General features: G+C 42.4%; 1 protein-coding gene across 5 annotated transcripts in view; it reads right to left on the reverse strand.

The window, feature by feature from the left end:
- CAMK2A (calcium/calmodulin dependent protein kinase II alpha) overlaps nucleotides 1-22,494 on the reverse strand; it is a 425,342-nt gene that overhangs the window by 247,969 nt on the left and 154,879 nt on the right. For all 5 annotated transcript variants that reach the window (XR_012242924.1, XR_012242925.1, XM_073621085.1 and 2 more), the window contains exon 3: nucleotides 13,254-13,313. Coding sequence is in view for 3 of the 5 variants with exons in the window: in XM_073621085.1 (XP_073477186.1) it covers nucleotides 13,254-13,313 (60 nt within the window). In the remaining 2 variants the exon portion in view is untranslated. The remainder of the gene's footprint in view (nucleotides 1-13,253; nucleotides 13,314-22,494) is intronic.

The raw sequence follows: 22,494 nt of genomic DNA on the forward strand, positions 1-22,494 counted from the left end.
CAAGAAAATTGGGGTCTTGAGGAACATGTATAAGAGGGAGCATAAGAAGATCCAGGAATCAAGGAGATCAGGAGCATCAGCAGATGATGTTTATGTACCCAGGCTGTGGTACTACAATCAACTCCGTTTTCTGGATGACCAGAATGAAGCCAGGCCATCACTTTCAACCCTTCCCTCCACCCTTCCCTCCACCCTTCCCTCCACCCCAGCAGAGGCTGATGAGGAGCAAGCTGGGTCTTCCATCCTGGATGAACCAGATATGACCATCTGGAGTCAGGTAAATTATTGAAACAAATATTACTGTACTAATATTAATGATGTTAACTGGATGTTATAATTGTCTAAAATAATTTGGCACTCAAAATTGTGTATACATATCAATTGACAGTAGTGGCTAAATATGTTTGGCACCTGCTTGAAATAATTAGGGTGTCTGATTAGACTCTTTTATTAAAGAGATGTATTCACATTGAATTTGCTAGTCATGAGAAGCAAACTGTGTGTCATTGATGAACCAAAAAAAATATACTCAAACTATTGTCCTTTTTTTATACACAGGATGAGTCCATCCAGGAGGAATGTGGGGAAAGTGGCAGGCAGGAGGAGACCGGGCCCATGGACAGCCTGGAGGAGGCCGGATTCACCATCATCCTGGAGGAGGCTGGGCCCAGTGTCAGGCAGGAGGTGGCTGCTCCCAGTGAGGTGGCTGCTCCCAGTGAGGTGGCTGCTCCCAGTGAGGTGGCTGGGCCAAGTGAGGTGGCTGGGCCCAGTAGGAGCCTGACCGAATCCCAAGTGCCTCCCCTCCACCTTCCCAAAAAAAGGGCCAGGAAGGGGATGGTCACACAGGACGCATCCCTGCGCCTCATGCAAGAGGCCACCCGTTTTTTAAGGAGCCCCCCCGAAGCGGAAGAATCCTATGGCTGCTACTTAGCCAGCAGGCTTCTTCAGATGGATTGGGAGCAGCGCCTCATTTGTGAGCGCCTATTTGGGGAAACAATCCATAAGGGGCTGCAGGGCACGCTAACACAAAACACCCAACTACATGAGGCAGCCCCCCCTCCTCCTCCTCCTCCTCCTCCTCCTGCCACAACTGAAACACCAGAGCCACAGCCTCAAAAGAAGGCTACAGGGAAGGCTGCAGGGCAGCGTGGAGGAAAGGCTGCAGGGAAGAGAAGAAAGTGATGACCTGGGTTCAGTCTGGTCTGACAGAAGACGCAGGCTGTTGTAGGACCACAGTCTGGGGACATCTAGATCATCTGCTGGTGCTGTTGATCTCTGGGATTCTTGGACCAGATTGTGCTCCCTCTTATATGGACTCCGCAAGATCCCAATTTTCTGGTACACCGACTTTTTCCAGCGTTGACTTCCTCTTTATTTTATTTTGACCATGAATAAATGGATCTTTTTTGAGTTTAGCAAAAGACTATGTGTTTTCTTTTAAATCATTGATTTTACACACAATGTTAAATTAACAAGGGACAACAATCTCATTGAGTTTGGAAAAAACACACCAAAAATACATTACTAATGTTAAATAATGTTCAAGTGGTAAGTCTTGAAAATAAAAAAATTAACATAAACAAAAACGGTGCTTTGGGTTAACTTTATCTAAAAACTAAAAAATAATCACTATAAAAAAAAATCAGAATAATGGGTTCTTTGTGGTAACTTTACAAACCTAAAAAAAAAAAAAAAAAAAAGGGGAAAAAGTATTATTAGTATGGAAACATTGTTTTTAAAATGCATACTATATCATTCATGAGATCAAAGAGAAAAAGAATACAGAAATCAGTTTGGGAGAACTCTGATTATGAACAGCAAAACACCTTCGTTCTTTAGAGCCTTCGTAAAGAAGAAATAAAATGCGCTGCATTCAACGATCACAGATTTTGCAGCGTGATGAATGTGCTACCTACAATACGAACACTAGTTTTACTAGACCGAGTGCTTCCGTTTAGTTTTTGCTTATGAGCATGCGTCGTTTTTTTGTCCGTCGGACTAGCATACAGACGAGCGGACTTCGGGGTCCGTCGTAGTTACGACGTAAAGATTTGAAGCATGCTTCAAATCTAAAGTCCGTCGGATTTGAGGCTAAAAAAGTCCGTTGAAAGTCCGGAGAAGCCCACACACGATCGGATTACCAGCCAGCTTTAGTCCGTCAGCGTCCGTTGGACTTTTGTAGACGAAAAGTCCGACCGTGTGTACGCGGCATAACAGTTCCTTCACTTCTACCACAATCACTTCTTGTAGTTCTTCAGCCCACTGAGCTCCCAGTCTCTCACTAGACTAGACGAGTCACTGCCACTGAATCCCTTGAGCTCTTCCAATCTTCACGTTAGTATCTCCCCTGCCTCTCTGCTGGGTCCCTAGCTTGGCACTCAAGATACTTCTCAAGCTTCACCCCACCGGCCTGCTCGGTCCCTGGCTTGACACACAAGGCTGCTCTGCTAGCGTCACCTCCGCTGGCTGGGTCCCTGGCTTGATACCCACTGAAGTTTCACGATTCTTCACCCTCCTCGGTTGGTGAGAATACTGCTCTGGTACTTGCTTCAGCTACTCACTGTGGTCCCTGGTAATAAGGTGGCTGGTCCCTTAGTGGCGACAGCTTTCCCTTCTACCTCCAACCGCAACAGGTTCTCTGGCCGGCAGAACAATCACTTCTGGTTGGACTACAAGCCGCAATCCCAACCCTGTGCTGCTCTCTTGCTTCTGGATAGGCCCTCAGACAGCCTAGCAGCCAGATGTGCCTGGCATAGGCCCAAACTCCAGCCTAGCAGCCCAGGCAATACAACACATGTCCACCCAGCCGTCCAGGTGGCACAGAGTACCGATCACCTCCACCCAAATATATAGGTTCTCCCAGCAGGCCAAGGAATTTAAGAAAACCCCTGCCCATTAGCTGAGATACCCTATATACCCATAACCTGACTTTGCTTTGCCCTTCTCATATCTAATGCCACCAAGTACCCGGCCAAAGAGAGAAGTGCAGCAATTATAGACTTAGAGTGAAATCAATTGATCCTCAACATAGCCAAGGCAGGTAAATTTAGGAGTAACCCTGCCTAAACACAAGGGTGCTACACATGATTGCAACTAACGTGTACTGCTTGTTCCAAACAAAAGGAAGTGAAGCAGAAAAGGAGGAGTATGTTAAAAGGAGGAAGAAAAGCACAGTAAGAAACAATTTAATGAAAAATAAATGACAGTGCCTTTAAGTAATGGATGTATGTGGAGTATTTTTGGAGGATAAGGATATTGTTTAGCGTCAGTTAAAAATCCCCTGTGTACAGAAGCTTAGCCAAAAGCCTGTCATCTGGCGCAAATGTAGCTCTTTACAGATTCCCCAGTCCATTATTTTAGTAAACAGAGGAACTGAACAAACCATTTGGATAGTTGGTGAAATATCTTTAACAATACAGAACAAGTTGAGTAAAATATGTGTGCTGCCTCTGCAGTATATGGAAAATGCAGCTGTATTTGTGTATCCAGCCTATGTTGTTTTTTTTGTTTTTTTTTTTAATTATGCTTGGAACCATTTTTTAGATTGCATGATATTTTTTGTATTCCCTTCTCCTTCGTGTGAGGTCATTTCCTTTTCCTCTCTGTGGACTTTTGTAATCCTTCCTCCCTTGCAAGACACACATTGGGACTAGAAAAGCCAATACTCTTTTTTGCATTTTATAGTATTGCCACAGTGTTCAGCATGCAATAAAGACATTTGTATATTTCAAGTGTTTGGTGAATTCAGCTATCTGATGAACATTGTCCATGTTGAGTGTCTCTGCTATATTCAGCCCAGACATAGAGGTCTCAGGAAGGGATAAATCACTATCACAACAGAATAATGTGATTAATTACCACTTGTTATACCATGGTGTGAAAACTTTTAATGAGAACTTTTATAGAGATATGACACCACTCCCATTTACTGAGCTGGGAGATTTTAGATTCTCCCCACTATACTCAAATTTACAACTTTCCAGGTACTGGAATTTTTCTAGTTTTGTAAAGCGTAGGGAATGGTCAAGCATTTTTTTGCTTTCTGTGTCCGATATGAGAAAGTTCTCTTCATGTTCTGTCCCAAGGGCACAGTAGAAAGTAAGAAGAACTGTCTCCTAAGTAAAGAAGTGTCCTCTTTTAGAAAGTGGTCAGCAAAACAGATTTCCAGTTGGAAGATTTCCTCTGACCTCCTGTTCCTGTGACAACAAATGTTAGATTTACCTACACTTTCTGTACTGGAGACAATGGTCACCAAGGTCAATAGTGAGTATAAATCTCCCCAGGGGGACACAGACAACAATAAATACCTATTGAGATACACACAGTGTAGCGCAAATAAAACAATACAAATGAAATAATAAATGTCAAATAGCCAAATGAGAAGAGCAGACCCCTGCAGAAATAGAAAATGTCCTTGGAAGAAAAGGATCCCTTGACTGAGAAATTTCAGGAACTTTAATCCCTTGCGTGGATGAGCCCACCACCATCACACAGATTGCTCCCTTACCTCAATTAGTTGACCCCTGAACCAACAGGAAGGTCAAATGTTTAGATTCCCACTGCCCGGGGACGAGGAATTTCAGATGCAGCTCCAATGGTCAAACATATAGCCAAGCACATATATATAAAAAAAAAAAATCTAAATGCTCTCTGTAAGATCTAAAAACACACTCTTTATTGAGTAAAACTTACAAGATCCTCCTCTTGTTGCAAGCATAAAATTTAGATTTACATGTAGAGCACCGAACGCCTGATCAGTACATTCAGGTCATGTTGGATAGTAGCGGGTGACATCATGAGACATGGCTCCTCCACCCATGTGCGTTAAATCCTACAGGATGTTGAGGGAAGGTGACTCTTTGGTCATGCTCTTAGCAGTGGCTTGCTCAAACCTCCTGGTTTTTGCACTGTGCAGCCGCTTCAATGCAAGAAATCTGCTTAAAGAAGAACTTTGTTTAAAATAGTCAGGGACTGCTTGGCAACCAGTAACCTCTGTGCAGGAGCTTCCTGTAATAATGGTCGCTCACTCTCCTTGTGCAGAGAATCTGTGCGTTTGACCTTCCTGTTAGTTCTGGGGTGAAGCCTACTCTGACGCCATGGGGACTTCCCCGTGGCATCCACGTGGTGTCAGAGGGGGGCGGGGTCACCCATTTACGCCACCGGGTGGCCCCGCCCTCAGTTATATAAGAACTGTCAAGGGTTGTGGGGATGAGGCCCTTGTCCCCATCAACTTGGGAACAAGGTGCTTTGGGGTCAGACCCCAAAGCACCCTCCCCATGTTGAGGGCATGTGGCTTGGTATGGTTTAGGAGGGGGGTGCTCTATCATCCCCCTCCTTTTCCTGCGGCCTGCCAGGTTGCATGCTCGGATAAGGGTCTGGTATGGATTTTGGGGGGACCCCTACGCCATTTTTAAAAAATGTTGGCAAAGGGTTCCCCTTAAAATCCATATCAGACATGAATGGCCTGGTATGGATTTTAGGGGGACCCCCACGCAATTTTTTTTTTTAATTTTGGTTCAGGGTTCCCTTTAATATGCATACGAGACCTAAAGGGCCGGGTAATGGACTGGGGGGGACCCCATGCCATTTTTTTCAACAAGTTGTATATTGCCGAGACCCGACAATTCATTACAGCAGCGATCTGTTTAAAATGACAATTTTTCCTTTAGAAATGCTGTTTTGCTGTGGTATTGTTCTAAACATTGGAAAAATGCGCCACTTTGCAGGCATACTATAGACACCCCCCCTGACATGATATTTAAAGGAATATTTCATTTTTATTGTTTCACTTTAAGCATTAAAAAATCACTGCTCCCGAAAAAACGGCCATTTAAAAAAAAAAAATTAGCATTGATACATGTCCCCTGGGGCAGGACCCAGGTCCCCAAACACTTTTTATGACAATAACTTGCATATAAACCTTTAAAATCAGGACTGTTGATTATTCATGTTCATGTCCCATACACTTTAACGATGTTCGTGTGTTCTGACAAATTTTTTGCCTGTTCACATGTTCTGCCGCGAACCAAACCAGAGGGTGTTCAACTCATCCCTAGTGTTAACTCTTACACACAAACACACACACACACACATAACATTTTGACTTTACATACACTTTAACCCCTTCCCGCCTATGCTATAGCTGAAAGACAGCTACAGCGCAGCTTAAAATGTCAGGACGGCGACCATGGACATCCTCCCGTGCTCTCGCTGACCGGGCGGCACACTTTGTAATCGCCGGATCCCCGGTACTCGGCCGATCAAAGATCAGAGTAAAGGGCCAGTCACAGCATCCCTGAAAGCTGGTTACCGGCTTTTTCTTTCTTTACACTGACAGTGTGAGGAAAAAAGAAGAAAGCCGTTAACTGGCTTCTGTTATGGGGATTTTGGTCTTCTTCAGTGCCCACCAGTGCTGCTAATCAGTGCCCACCAGTGCCGCTAATCAATGACACCTACAAGTGCCCATTAGTACTACAAATCAGTGCCCACCAGTTCCACCTATCAGTGCCCATCAGTGCCTAATCATCAGTGTCACTTATCAGTGCCATCTACCAGTTCCTATCAGTGCCCATCAGTGCTGCCTATCAGTGCCGCCTATCAGTGCCAACTCTCAGTGCCCTTCAGTGCCGCCTATCAGTGCCCATCAGTGCAACCTATCAGTGCCACTCATCAGTGCAGCCTAATCAGTGCCTCCTGATCAGTGCCCATCAGTGTCACCTATCAATGCCCATCAGTGCCGCCTCATCAGTGCCTATCAGTGCAGCCTATCAGTGGCCATCAGTGAAGGAAAAAAATGACCTGTTTGCAAAATTGTATAACAAACTATAAAAAAATTCTAAATTCTTCTTTTTTTGTTTGTTTAGCAAAAATAAAAAAACCCAGTGGTGATTAAATATCACCAAAAGAAAGCTCTATTTGTGTGAAAAATGATAAAAAATTTCATATGGGTACACTGTTGCATGACCGCTCAATTGTCATTCGAAATGTAACAGCGCTGAAAGCTGAAAATTAGCCTGGGCAGGAGGGGGGTGAAAGTGCCCAGTAAACAATTGGTTAAAGTAGAATTAAAGGCAAAAACATTTTTTTTTAAATTTTGGATTGCATAAGGGAGGGTTATAACCCCCTTTATATTTTTTTTAACATCTGTGTCCAATAGAGATTTCCCTAAACTTTCTCTCCTATAGCCAAAACAGGAGGTGAAGGGAAATCCGTCAAAAGTGCGGGAATCCCTGGTTGTACCTAGGGTCTCCAGAACTCAGGTCCCCTATGGAAGATTTTGCCTCTATTCCTGTTCTGGGGACAACCCAAAGTTTGGGATTTTTTATTACTTTCACTTTCAGTGATAATGGTAAACAGGACAAATAGAGAGAGTGATTCTCCAGGATGGGGTCACAGGCAGCATAACAAAAACTGACAGGCATTCTAATCCCACTCCAAGGCATCCAAAACTAAAAAAAAGTTTTTCCTTTAGTATTAATTTATGTTTTGTGGTCCTTATTTATAATTTAAGTTGTGTGGTCCTATAGGCTATACCCTAGCCTAGGCTGTGGAATGTGTAATTCCACTACAAGTCCAGGTCTGCTCATCCTGAGACCTTGAAATGAGTGTATTAGTTTTAGAATATTTATATACATCTTTCGGTCATGGAACTTATTCTGAAAACTTCAGCTCTTCAACTTTTTCAGGAACCTCTTTGCAGCTGATCCATAAATAATGTCTGGAAAAGGTTCCATATGCTGTGAAAGTCTATCAAATCACATGGCACCAGTAGTCTGAATGAAAGGAGACATGCTGCACGTTTGGTGGCCCAAAGAGAAAAATAATCCAGGAGATTACCTGTATGAACAAAGTTTGTGGACACCTGACAATCTCACTTATATGAGCTTATTGGACACGCCATTCCAAAATCATGGGCATTAATATGGAATTGCTACCCACCTCCCCACCTCTTGTGGCTAAAAGAGCCTCTACTTTTTTGGGAAGGCTTCCCACAATGCTTTGAAATATATCTGTGGGCATTTGTGCCAATTCGTACTGATGCTGGGTGATAAAAGTCTGTTTCAAAGTTGGCATTCCAACTCATCCCAAAGGTGCTCAGTATGTTTGAGGTTTAGATTCTGTTCATGTCAATTGAGTTTCACCACACCAAACATCTTTTTGGACCTGGCTTTGTACAGAGGGGCACAGCTATGCTGCACCAGAATATTGCCCTCCCCAAACTTTTGCAACAAATCTGGAAGTGCAAAACTGTCTAAAATATGTTGTCAAAAATATGTTGGTAAGCTATAGTACAGGCAGTACCCTTCAATGGAAATACTGTCTGGAAAGGGTAAAGAATGGTAGAGTGTGATGTGGCTGTCGGACTGGAGTGAAGTGTATAGTTTATCCTGTACTGGAGAAACAAAGGGACTGCTGTATTTATCAAGTCCATTTGTAAATAGTTTATATTGTTTTTTTTAGAAATGTATTACCAGTTGTATTACCAGTTGCTGGCTCGTTTCCCTTTTGAGGGTTGTGCAGGAAAAGCTGCGAACAACACACAGCCTGTGTTCAGGTGGGTGCCTTTTTACTATTAACATACTATACAATGTAGCACTGTCCCCAAAGGGCTTGCTGAGTGTTGACTTTGTAGGCCTCTCTCTGGGTACCTGCAGCTGGTTGCTAAGGGTTTTGATTGCTAGGGGTTCCCACATGTCCCATCCTTACTCCCACTTGTTCGTTACTCAATGACCAGTCCAGGATATTTGTGTTTTTGTATTTTATTTTGGAACTTGGATGGAAGGGAGAAGGAATTAGTGGTATACTCCAACTGGAACTATTCACAATGGATAAGGACAACTCTCACTTAGCCTCACTTATTTGTGGAAGCAGTCACACCGCTTTAACCATACACCCAAGTGTTTGGAGGAATTAAGTCTTCTTGCTCTCACTAGCAGCAGACTTGATGCACTACATTATCTTAAGGATACTCTCTAGCATCCCCTTTTACTGACACCCATCCACTAACTCTTCTAGCTGAAGGGGTGGCCCTCACTTGGCAGAATTAGATCCTTCCTGGTGTCTCCCTTCCAGTCAACTCTGCAGGACCTCTGGGTTCAGCTTCTCTCTCTCTAGGCCCTTATGTCGACCACCCCAGGCCGCACAACCACCTCCGCGAAGGAGAGGGCAGCCGCCCCCTCCCTCCTGCACTCTGTTCCCCGGCTCAACTAACTCTGAGCACATGTGCCTGGGCCTCCCTATTGGACCAGTCTGACCAGCTGAGCTGCACCTGGGCACAATGAGCAGACCTAACCAATAGATCTTGCTCCCTGGTAGGCATAAAGTTTTTACCTGACCATCTTTCTGGTAAGCAGACAGACCAAAATTATACTCTCTTCTAGCACCTACCTAGCAGGGTGCTACACAATCTGATCATGGGTTAAAGGAAAAAACATTTTGTTCATCCTGTCCAGAGATTCACACAGCTCTATTAAACAGTGCAACCAGAATGGTGGTTTTATTTACTGTACTGTAGTTAGGCAGTACAGCCTGTTGAACTCCTCACCCCTAGCTTGTGATCGGAGAATGAAGAAGCAGAAAACAATAAGGTAATCACTTCCATCCCTCTTCCTTTCTTTCCTTTTTCATGTTCTGTGTACTGTACGAGACCAGATATAGTGAATGCAGGGTCCTGGGTTTAGTAGCACTTTAAAAATAGATTTCAGTACTTTTATTTAATATGCAATGACCAATAATAAATAATACCTCTCTGTTACGTCTGTGCAAATAAATCTGTAGTGTGAACCAAATAATTTAAATGATACGTGCTCAAAATGAATGCCCCGTGTGGTTGTTCCCACCAGTAATGAAATAGTATATATGTATACGTGTTGCGCAAATCATAGGTACAAAATAATACCTCAAACTAATAAACCTCAAATAGTCCATAGTTATATATATATATATATATATATATATATATATATATATATATATATATATCAAGTCATCAAAAAGATAAAATCATGAAAATGTGCATTACAGTAATTAGTTTAAAGTAAAGTGTACATGTGCTAAAAGTACATAATAGTCCGTATCCAACAATAAATAAAGTGCCCAGTCCTCTTTCTTCAGTGAAGGCAACTTCAGTGTGAAACGTAAAAATAAATGGTGTACTTCCACCTGATCAGGACACCTAAGTGCTCCCAGTATTCTCTCCTTAGTGAGTAATCAAATACACTTTTGATTACATATAGAAATCATCCTCGAACGATGCTAGCCCAATTGTGTAGTCCTTTTCAGTTGATTTGGAAATCCTCTGGTGGTGGTCCCTTTAAGACTCCCTCACATGCGCTTATCCATATGTTAGGGTAAAAACAAAGTGACCTCCCATAATGTAATATTCCCAATAAAACTTTTTTATTAAAGGAATAATTCTTATATTAAAAAAGCAGAAAAAACACCTTTGGTATCATATACTCAGCATACTTTGATCTCCAAACATAACTTCTGGTCCTGGATGCCCTACGTGTTATGTCACGCCCACGTGACTTCATCAGGGGACTACTGAGACTGACTGAGCCCCCTGATGAAGTCACTTTGGCGTGATGTAATGCTGCAATATATCATAGTTTTGGGTTTAATATCGCTTTACCACTAAAAAGTAGTTTAATGTCACTTCTGCCCTAATTAGGTCCCTTTTCTCAGCAAACGTGATGACAGCACAGTCACCTCTACCCCTCCAGCTTATGCTTTTATAAAATTAAATTTCTATCCCATATGCACCTGTTCTTTTATTCACATTAAACTCATTTAGCACATTTAGCTGTCAGTGAGCTCAAGGATGGAGATACAGTAATGATCTCATTAAGCCGTCCTCATATCAGGAAGTTCAGCACACAGTACTGCAAGATTACCCCACACAGACAATCAAATACTGCTTTTTCTTTTCCCAAATGTCAACGCAAATATTAAAGTGAGAAAATGATTGACTGCTATCAGCAAAAAGAACAGTTGCTTCTTCCAACTCATTTGATCAAAGGACTAAAGTTCAAAGCTCCAGTATATAGAGAGGATTCCAATCAGATTTGCTAGTTTTTAAAATGTATTAATGATGAAATACACCTCTGGAAAAGTAATGAAATACAAATATGGCATTACTTGCTGCTTTTCAAACATTCTATTATTCTCATCTATAGTTCATTACTATGTTTGGCTAGATTTCCAGATGGTTATGGACTTTTTTTTACATTAAGCAATAGTTGGTGGCCCTGATTCCAATGGACCTTACAGGTATCTAAATTCTCTGCAGAAGACCCACCAAGTGTTTATCCATTGCTTTGTGGCTACCATCAAAATTCAAAACACAAAGGGGTTGATTTGTTAAAGGCAAATAGATTGTGCACTTCATAAGTTCAGTTGCATTTATTTTCCCCAGAGCTTAGTGAATGCAGTGAAGTTCTTATGCTTTCCATCATCTAAACATGTACAAGCAAAAATGCCGTTTTCTTATTTTCCTTGCCCCTGATTCTTTACAAAGTGAAGGTTCGCCACATTCACTAAGCTCTGGGGAAATTGAGTGCAACTTGCCTTTAGAGTCTTACAATATGAAATTTATCAGAAAGGGTAAAGAAGAAGCTCAGCCAGCTCAGCTCATTTGGCTGGGCTTCTCCTATGGATCACAGGAGTGCAGTTCGTTTTGCACTCCTGTGATCCATTTCACACGAACTCCTGTGACCTGTTTTCAGCAGAGAGCAGCCTGAAGTCTGCTCTCTGCTGACTGTACAGAAATCAGTCCGCGTCATCCCGACAATGGGAGTCTGGATCTGCCAGGTGCCTGGACTGACCCCTGTCTCAGCCTCTGAGAGCCTGGGACAGCTGCTCCCCGCTCCTCCACAGCTCAGCGCTCCAATGAGCATGGAGGGAGATGAGCAGAGAGCTGTGACTGACAGTCTACAGCTCTCTGCTCACGGAGCTCTGAAAACCGAGTGATCAGCGGTGTTCGACCACTGAAGTCCGCTCTCTGCTGACTGTACAGAAATCAGTCCGCGTCATCCCGACAATGGGAGTCTGGATCTGCCAGGTGCCTGGACTGACCCCTGTCTCAGCCTCTGAGAGCCTGGGACAGCCACTCCCCGCTCCTCCACAGCTCATCGCTCCAATGAGCATGGAGGGAGATGAGCAGAGAGCTGTGATTGACAGTCTACAGCTCTCTGCTCACGAGGCTCTGAAAACCGAGTGATCAGCGGTGTTCGACCACTCGGTTTTCAGTGCAGAGGTGCCGGGGGACAGATGCAGCATTGGACCGATGCTGCATCCACCTAGGTAAGTAGGAATTTAAAAAAAAAAGAAACCCATACTTCTCTTTTAAAGTTACTTTAGTTATGTGACGGCATACTTGCGATGGATACTGCAAAATAAAGTTCTCTCCTTATGTTTTTACATAATCTTTGCCATTGAGCTTGTCTGACCGTTCCATCGAGTTTTTCAATGCTTGCTGGCCCCTTTTATCATCACGATTCCATCGAGAGAGCATTGAACCGTTGGAGGCTTTGCTGACATGGGTTTATACAGTTCACTAATACTGTTTGATTTTTAGTGCTACATCTTCCACTTTCAAACTTACTTTAAGCCTAGGTCAGTGCAACAATTCTGTAATACCTGCTATGTTGATCATTTAATATTAACTATCAGTTGCAGCTGACAACCCCCCCCCCCCCCGGTCAGCTTTTCCTGGCTTCTCCTCCCAGCCAACCCAGTCTTCTTCGGATCCACCTCCAGCCCTGATTGGCCCGGCAGGAGAAGCTGAAAACCAATATCGAATATTGATTCGCTAGTGTCTCAAGTGGGTGGGTTCGGGGCGCAGTGCTCTGAGCCCTGAGCCAACCATTTTTAAGCCAATTAGAGCCTCAGGCTCTAATTGTGCTTGAAAAAAAGTTAAAAAACTCATAGAAAGCTATGAATCCACATGCAAACTAGGGGGCGGCGCCCCTGCGCCCCTTATGGACTGGCTGCTGCTGTTAACTATTTTTCTCAAATGAAAAAAGTGTACATTGTCTTGATAGTGTATAGCAGGGTTAGTCAACCTCAGCCTTCTGGCTTTTTTTAAAATACAAGTCCCATGAGATATTGCAAGACCCTGACAATCACTGGCATGATTCCTAGAGGCAGAGGCATGATGGGATTTGTAGTTTCAACACAGCTGGAGGTCCGAGGTTGCCTACCCCTGATGTACAGTATATGTACTGCACATATAACAACTGATGGTGACTAACCTATGTTCGGATGCTTCAAGAGACGACAAATTCGTGCTTCACGTTCTAGCTTCTGGTGATCTGGAAAAGATAAGACATATAGTTATTGCAAAGGCATTTAAATGCATGCAGCTTAGCCAACTTAAAGGATAAGTCCCATCAAAACCTAACTGTTCTATTTGTTCTCTCCTTGAGACTTTAACGCAGTCACACAAGTATACCACCATCATATTATATAAAACATTTTTAGCAACAACTTTATTGATACAAAAACATGTTAAAACATAGCACATCCTAAAATGTACACAAGACGTGGTGCAAAATCAGTTCTGATATATTGTATGCTAAAGCCCCTTTGTATAACAGGCAATAGTTAAATACATTTACAATAACATTTCTCAGATAATAAATTCTGCCAGAATAAGCCCCAACGTGTTTCAACTGTTTCAGTCCAAATTTTCCTGAGGGGCAAGATATGAGGTCTCTATATGATCAGAAATGTATAAAAATGTAAAGACTTATAAGGGAAACAATCCACTATAATAAATATTGGATTTCTCAAATATAGATGGAAATCCACTTATAGAGAAGAATATCACATTGAACATGGGCCAGAGCTCTTTAAAAACCAGGTGTTATAACGCCAGCCCTGTGGGCGCTAGCCAGCTTAGGGTTGCCCCTCACAGAATGCATGAGGGACCTCATGCAATTTCCATTGCTAAGAATGAAGGAACTTCCTCCCCGAAGGAAGTAGAGAGAAGACATTGCTGGAAGTGGCAGCAGAGGAGCTCTTTTTCCGTTTATGGTTAACCACTCTGCTGAGAGTTTGACGTTCCGCTACTGTGAATCAACCCATCCTGTATCAAGGCCCCTGATGTTCCATCGCAGTGCTAATGTTCGGTCCTTTGGTGGCGGTCCGGAGCATTCAGTTTTAACAGCTTACTCTGACCCTCTGGTAAGCGGCCAGTCCTTCTATTTGTGGTGGTGGACCAAACACCTTGTCCTTATCCAGCAGGACCTCATTTACACTCTAACAAACACCTGGGTGATTCACCTTGTTGCTCTTACATGGACTTACGTTTATTCTTTTCACGGTTGCACGTGAAGAATGCACCTTTGTTGGTTTAAATATATTTTGGTGATTCGTACAATATATTTGTTTTATCCACCTTATCTGGTTTTCACTTATATGATAGACAGATGGTTACTTGTATGGACACCAGTTCTATCACTAGCGCGGTTCCAAATTTTCTGAATTTTTTAAGTGAGGGCAGAGACAGCAACAAAATACTTTTTTATCCAGCAAACTGGATAACAGTTGGCACCTCCATCAGGTTACTATAACTATCTTTGCATTCCTGTGTCACACCCCTTTTTTCTTGCCCTGCTGTTGAAGGGACAGGAACTGAGGTGAAATTCCCCCAGCTGATTTCCATATGGCAACGTAAACTTGACAGAACAATGTATAGTACCTTTCCAAATTATATCCAAAAATGTTTTAAAGGTTTGAGTTGGAGTTGGGCTTAGGAAAACCCTTAGGAATTTTATGATAGATTTCTATTCTTTTTTGGCCATATCATACAACAATATAATTTCTCTGGGGCAGTGCATGATAGCCCCAACAAGAGTTCTCAGGCCATTTAAAAAACCTTGTCCAATTGCAATTGTTTTACTTAGTGTGGAGCTGCCTGTGCACAGCTCCCACTCCTTCTTCATTGCCCTAAACAGGAACAGCAACTAAAATGCACCTATTTAGTCAAGAAAATCGCTAAGAAGACTTTATGAGATGGTCAGATTCTGCATACACGTTCAAGGATTTTCCTATGCAAATCAGCATCAACATCATATATCAAAAATGAACACTATTTTACTCCCCCTGCTCTCCATTAGAACAGTGAAGAATGACAATAGAACAGAGTACGGATAGTTTAAGGGGGGCATGCTAGAGGAAGGTGGATGTGTAGTTCAGCAAAGCACTACTTGAAGCTAAAAAATAGAAAATGATGTACCACAGTTTAACTAACTTGACTTAAAAATACTGTTTTATTATTTTTTGTTAAAATAGTATAATTTGCTCAGTTATCTTTGAAGAAAGATATCTTCCTTAGGGCCACAACTGAAATCTAGCTGTGATTTGTACTGTCTTTCAATTTGCATATAAAAAAAGGCCTAGACATCATTCTGTAGAAATGTTCTAATACATTTAAATTACCTATCATAATACAATTGAATATATTAGGTTGGTATCCATCTAGAAAAATTCTTGCACCAATTTAATGAAATGGAAATTTGAGTGCATTGAGTGCATTCAGGTGGTTTCCAATAAGCTCTCTTCTAACTGTGGTCATTAGTAATCAGGAAAGAATTTAGGGGATGCATCAAGTCTCCTCAACTGTGTGCAAATCTAATAGGACAGCAGCAATTTTGCCCAAGCAACAGTAAAGGACCTGTCAAAATGCACTTCTAGATTGTATCTCCAAATGCCTAGGTCTGCATAAGTGGAGCAGACACTGATACAGCCGGCTCTGCACCATGGGCAGTCGGATGTAAACGGACCGGCTATCTGTTTACACCCGACTGCCCTTCGATCTGGCCAGACAGAGAGGAACTGATCCCCTTCAATTTCCTTTTGCCAGATCAGTTCTGATTGGAGGTAGCCAGGTGTAAAAGGACACAGGTCAATTTACATCCAACTACCCATAAAGGAGAATGGAGGCTCTGATCGGGTCCACCTGAAAAATGGACAGGCCAACCTGATTGGCCTTATTGCAAGTAACTTTGTGTTGACAGAACACCTACTTGTGCCAGTGTGCAAGCTTGCTATGCCTAACTATGCCTCAAATAGTGCATACCATAGAGTTGTGCCCCATACAGCCCTAGAGACCTCTACAATCTATCACAGCAGTGAGGGCTTAAGCCAGCCATACTTGGATCAAAATCTGGAGGTTCAGTAGGGACTGGCTACATTTCAATCAATGTATGGACAGGGTGGTTATAAAAAAAATGATCTACCGATTGACTTCTGTACAATTGTCCTGTTGGAAAATTTCTGCTTGATCAGCACCACATTCACTTCTTTATAAATAGACCATGGATTCCCTTAGATCCTAAAAAGCTTGAACGCTCAGAACAGGCTTTGTTATCTGTGAACAAACTTTATTCATCATCCCCTCTCTTGCTGAGTCAATGAACAGCAGGAAGTGGCAAGTAAGGTAAAGAAAAAATATGTCTGCATTAAACAGAACATGTCATGTTTTTCTTGTTAAAGTTGTTTAGTCATAGCAGTCTCGTTCTAGAATTTGGTGTCCTTCCCAGTTGGAAAAAAGTCATGCTCAGAAATAAATGTTTCGTATAAGCAGAGATAAGGGCTACAGTTTTTGTTAAGGAAAATAGTTATTTTTCTCTTCAAATACTAGTATTTAAAGACTATAATTGGTGATTTCAGAAGAGAATTTAATCATGGTAAGTTTTGCAAAGTTTGATTTTTAAAGTTCATTATATTGCCAGACAATTGCCTAAATCCTAGGTGCTGCCATCCTATGATGATCCCTCCGCCCTAACCCATCTTAAATTTTACATTTCTCCCTTACAAAATGAACTTTAAATGGGTATTAAACCCACAAAGCAAACATTTATTGTATTGCTGCTTACCAATTTTTAAAATGTGTTTTTTTTTTTTTTTTTTTTTTATGGGTTCTTTCCTTTATTTTCATCTGGTGATCTGGCTAGTTAAGCTGGCCATGTATGGATCGAAAATTCAGCTGGCTTACCAGGGTCGGGCCACTGTGGTTGAACGGAAGTTGATCTACTGCTGATCTGTGTATTCTGACACAAGAGGAGACTCCCAATGTCAGAATGCAATGACACAACGGATCAAATGTATGGATGGAGGAATCGGCTCAGTTTTATTTATTCAATCCATTGGGAAACAACTTTTTTTCCCTCTATCTAACTTTGTTGCCAACTTGGTTGTCATTGCACAGCATTATCTTTGGGCCCCGTCATAGCTAGCTAAATAGCTTGGACATCCTTACTTCAAGGACTCCTCCACCCGAATAAATTAAACTACAGAATCTGTTACTGATTAGAGTGTCCAAAGTGAAGTATCTGTTAATATAAAGGGGAACTCTCACCCAGGTTTCACATTTTGTGTTTGTTATTTCTTCTCACCTGTGGCATCAGGGCTTAGAGGGAGCTGACTGACACAAAAGGTATTTTCTTCCTCCTCTTGCTCCTGGAATCATAGGTCCACTTAAAGTGTTTGTAACTCCAAAAAAATAATGATCCTGTTCCCTTAAAGGCTTGTGCTGTGTAATTTGGCCCCTTGTTTAACTTAAAAAACCTGGCTGATCCTACCTGGTTCTGCCCTCCCCCCTGTAAACTGACCACGGTTTATCAGGGCTGCTGAGCCCTGATACCGTGGTCAGTTTACATGCCTCCGTCATCCGCAGCTCTCCTCTGTCCTCCTCTCCCCCCTTCACCCCTCCCTGTCTGTCAGATAGTCTGTGCCACTCTGCTCCCGGCCCCTTCCCTTCCTGCTGCTATAATACCTGTATCATAAACATACCATGTCCTCTGTTAGCTAACATTATGTGTCCTAGTGTCTGTGCTGAAAAAAAAAAAGCAGATTTATACTTTATATCAGAGCGTCTACTGGCGCTCACGTGACTGCTTGGCTCTCTCCTCCCCTCCTCCCTGTCTGATGTAATTGCGAGTTCTCCCACTATAGCTGTCAGCTGGGGTGCGGAGAGAGCCAAGCAGTCACATGAGCGCCAGGAGACCCTCTGATACAAGGTATAAATCTGCTTTTTTTTTCAGCACAGACACTGGGACACATAATATTAACAAAGGGGACGGGATGTTTATGATACAGTGGCTTCACAATCACGTTAAGGTTCATTGGCCCTACAATCCGGTCCATTGTTATGGTCATTTTATTGCATATCTTTGTGACTCTGTTAATGCTAAATGCTGCAATTTTACATTTTTGTCCCCTGTTGACTTAAAATGGTAATAAACTCTGTTACACCACTAAGGCTTACCTGTAGGTACTGTGAATATCTCCTAAACTTGCACAGTTTAGAGATTGTTCAGAGTGCATGTGGCTGATGACTTGACTGGCGCATGCGCTCTGAAGTTTCGGCTTACAGGCAGCACATGCATGGGAGTGACATCATCGAACCCCCGGCCACTCATATAGCCGGTGGCCACAAACTCAGAAGGAAGACCGGGGGAAGATGTCAGCCCTCTCAGCGGTGATATTGTGATGCTGGAGGGCTTCGTTCTAAGGTAAGTCTCTCATGATGTGCTAGTATGCAATGCATACTAGCACATTATGACATTGCCTTGTGGGGAATTTTTTTTTCTAACCACATGCAATTTACTACCGCCTTAATAATCTTTAAAAATAAAGTATTAAAATATTATCTTACAGTCTCTATTATTCCTTTTGGTGTCCTTTGCTCTTGTGTTTGCAGTAATTTTATTTACCATGTGTGCCAGAGGGGCTGAGGTTGTTCTTGGGGTTGAGGTGCAACCAGAGAACCCACAATTATCAAGCAGCTCCTTCGGGGGTGGCACTATAAATATAACATCCTGTTGGCTTGTAAATCTACTTAGCACTATCCCGATTTATCTCTAATGATGAGGTCACTGGAGACAACCATCATGCAGTTCGTCAATCTGCATGAAATAGAGATGGTAGGAGGAGAGTGTGCATCAGGAAACCTAGGCTGGAAAATATCAGACATCCTTTTGTATCGCCCTTGTTCTAGGCCAGGGAATAATACAACAGATTAAAGGGCAGACATATAATTTGTTCAACCATGCAGCTACACAAGGGCCTTCAGCAATTTAGTGAGCCATATATATTAGCAATGGGACAGACACATCTGGACATTGCTTGGTTATACAGCAGAAAAGAAGGGGGAGGCATTCTGGATCTGTTCTTTTGCCAACATAAGGCATTCAAATTTTTGATCCTGACTGTACAAAGGCAAACAAGCAACCCAAAAAATAATGGCAAGGGTGGAAATAGTTTTGTTTACAGCAATGGTAATGTGTCTTCCAGATATGATGATATACCTTATGAGAGTAACCTTTCTCACCTTAAGAAACACAGCAATCACTGATTCCAAGATGCTTGTTTCCCTTAAAATGGTTGTAAATCCTTACATATACCCAGTGAAGTGTCTGACCTCAGGTTATACATAGAGATGAAACAGATACATAGTTAGTCAGGTTGAAAAAAGACACAAGTCCATCTAGTTCAACCAATAAAAAAAGAAGAAAAAAATATATCATACAATCCCATATACACAATCCTATACCTACAGTTGATCCAAAGGAAGCTGAAAACCCCCAGCAAAGCATGATCCAATTTGCTAAATCAGGGGAAAAGTTTCCTTCCTGGTCCCCAAGAGGCAATTGGATTTTCCCTGGATCCACTTTACCTATAAATGTTTGTACACTACCCAGTTCAATTATGCACATTTAGGAAAGAATTTTTAAAGCGATCTACTGAGGTGGCCAGAACCACCTCTGGAGGGAGTCTATTCCACATTTTCATGGCTCTTACTGTGAAGAAACCTTTCTGTATTTGGAGATGAGATATCTTTTCCTCTAGGCATAAAGAGTACCCCTTGTCCTCTGTGATGACCTTAAAGTGAATAACTCAACACTAAGTTCTATATGGACCCCTTATGTATTTATACATGTTGATCATATTCCCCCCTTAATCTCCACTTCTCAAGAGAGAATAAATCCAGCTCCTCTAATCTTTCCTGAGCTCCTCCATGCCTCTTATCAGTTTGGTTGCCCTTCTCTGGACTTTCTCCAGTTCCCCAATATCCTTTTTGAGAACTGGTGGCCAAAACGGAACTGTATTCCAGATGAGGTCTTACTAATGATTTGTAAAGTGATACAATTATATCTCTCTCTCTGGAGTCCATACCTCCTTTAATACAAGAAAGGACTTTGCTTTTTTCTCTTGGTGTCAGGAAAACATGTCACAAGTCATTCATGCTGATACCAAAGGAAGGAAGCAGCAGACAGAAATCACACTTAGGGTTATTAATTGAGTCAAGTACAAACTATAGAGAGATATGCTTTGCTCGTTGTTCATTCCTGAGGTTTACAACAGCTTTAAGACTTGGACTTCAACAGCCATGCCATTAAAACTAGAGACTAGGGATGAGCCGAACACCCCCTGGTTCGGTTCGCACCAGAACCTGCGAACGGACCGAAAGTTCGTGCAAACTTTAGAACTCCATTAAAGAATATGGGACTCGAACATTTGAAAAGTTTCAAAAGTGCTAATTTTAAAGGCTAATATACAAGCTATTGTCCTAAAAAAGGTTTGGGGACCCGGGTCCTGCCCCAGGGGACATGTATCAATGCAAAAATAGGTTTTAAAAATGGCTGTTTTTTCTGAAGCAGTGATTTTAATGATGCTTAAAGTGAAAAAAAAGTGAAATAATCCTTTAAATATCGTACCTGGGGGGTGTCTATAGTATGCCTGTAAAGTGGCGTGTGTTTCCTGTGCTTAGAACAGTCCATGCACAAAATGACATTTGTAAAGGAATAAAAGTAATTTAAAACTGCTTGCGGCTTTAATGTAATGTCTGGTCCCGGCAATATGGATGAAAATCAGTGAGACAAAGGGCATGGGTACCCCCCACCCCCCAGTCCATTACCAGGCCCTTTGGGTCTTGTATGGATATTAAGGGGAACCCCGCACCCAAATTAAAAAAAGGAAAGGCGTGGGGCCCCCTGGCCCTATATACTCTGAACAGCAGTATAAAGGCGGTGCAAACAAGACAGGGACTGTAGGTTTGTTGTTAAATAGAATCTGTTTGTAATTTTGAACTGGTACATTTTTAAAGTGTAGCTCCAGCCAAAAAATCTATTTTTAAGCTTTTTGGAAAACATAGGGAAGGGTTATCACCCCTGTAACATTTGTTTTGCTGTCTGTGCACCTCTTCAGAAGATTTCACCTCACTTTCTGTCCCAATGACAAATGTTTTTTGAAAATTTGGGGTTTTTAGTGAAACAAGGATTGGTGATAAAGCATAAGTGAAGAGGAGACACGTTTTTCCCATATTAACTCTTACAGGAGAGAATTTCCCTTCCTAGGGGTAGATTTCATCTCACTTCCTGTTGTCTCCTTTTGTTTGCAAGTAGGAGTCATTTGTAAGTTGGATGTTGGAAAGTAGGGGCCTGCCCTATATAGTCTGCAGAAATTGGGACCTTAGGTGTTGGTGTTGCCACAACACTGTAAGCCCTCACAGTTACTCTTGCTGTGAAATATTAGATCAAGAACTGTAATTACATGTCCCTGTTGAACAGGGGCAGAAAAATTGGGCCTAGGCACTGGTGCCACAACACTGCAACCCCTTACAGATACTCTAGTTGGAGCACAGGAATGAGCCCTGCTGCAAAGTATTGCATCAAAAATTGAAATTACATGCCCCTGATAAACAGGGGCTGAAAAATTGGGCCTTGGACACTGGTGCTGGTGCCACAACACTGCAACCCCTTACAGATACTCTAGTTGGAGCGCAGGAATGAGCCCTGCTGCAAAGTATTGCATCAAAAATTGTAATTACACGCCCCTGTTAAACTGGGGCAGAAAAATTGCCACAACACTGCAACCCCTCACAGATGCTATAGTTGGAGCGCAGGAATGAGCCCTGCTGCATAGTATTGCATCAAAAATTGTAATTATAAGCCCCTGTTAAACAGGGGCTGAAAAATTGGGCCTTGGGCACTGGTGGCGGTGCCCAGAACCAAAAATGTTCTTACAAGCTATCAGCATGAAAATTGAGGAGGAATCGGATTGCGACAGAGGATAACAGGATAGTTACTCAGCATCAGCATAGGCAGTCTTGAAGGGATCTCGCATTAAAAAAAAAATCAATCAGTTACATCAGCATCAGGTGCTTGGTAGCTGGTGATCCAAGACGCACCCTGTGATCGGTTACAAAGCCTCCAGCAGCACTGAATGTGCGTTCCGAAAGAACACTGGATGCAGGACAGACCAGTAGCTCAATTGCATACTGTGCAAGCTCTGGCCAGTGATCCATCCTCAAGACCCAGTAACCCAGAGGATTATGGGAAAGGAGTCCAAGTCTGATCTTGCCCCTAGTTAATAGTGCACCATGTGAATCAGACACTGGTGATGGTTGCTGGAACCAATCAGACCTTGGGGCTGCGGACTAAAAAATTGTCTGAACGCATCGGTCAGACGGCCATCTTCTCCACT

Source organism: Aquarana catesbeiana, linkage group LG03, assembly GCF_042186555.1.
Source record: "Aquarana catesbeiana isolate 2022-GZ linkage group LG03, ASM4218655v1, whole genome shotgun sequence".
NCBI lineage: Eukaryota > Metazoa > Chordata > Amphibia > Anura > Ranidae > Aquarana > Aquarana catesbeiana.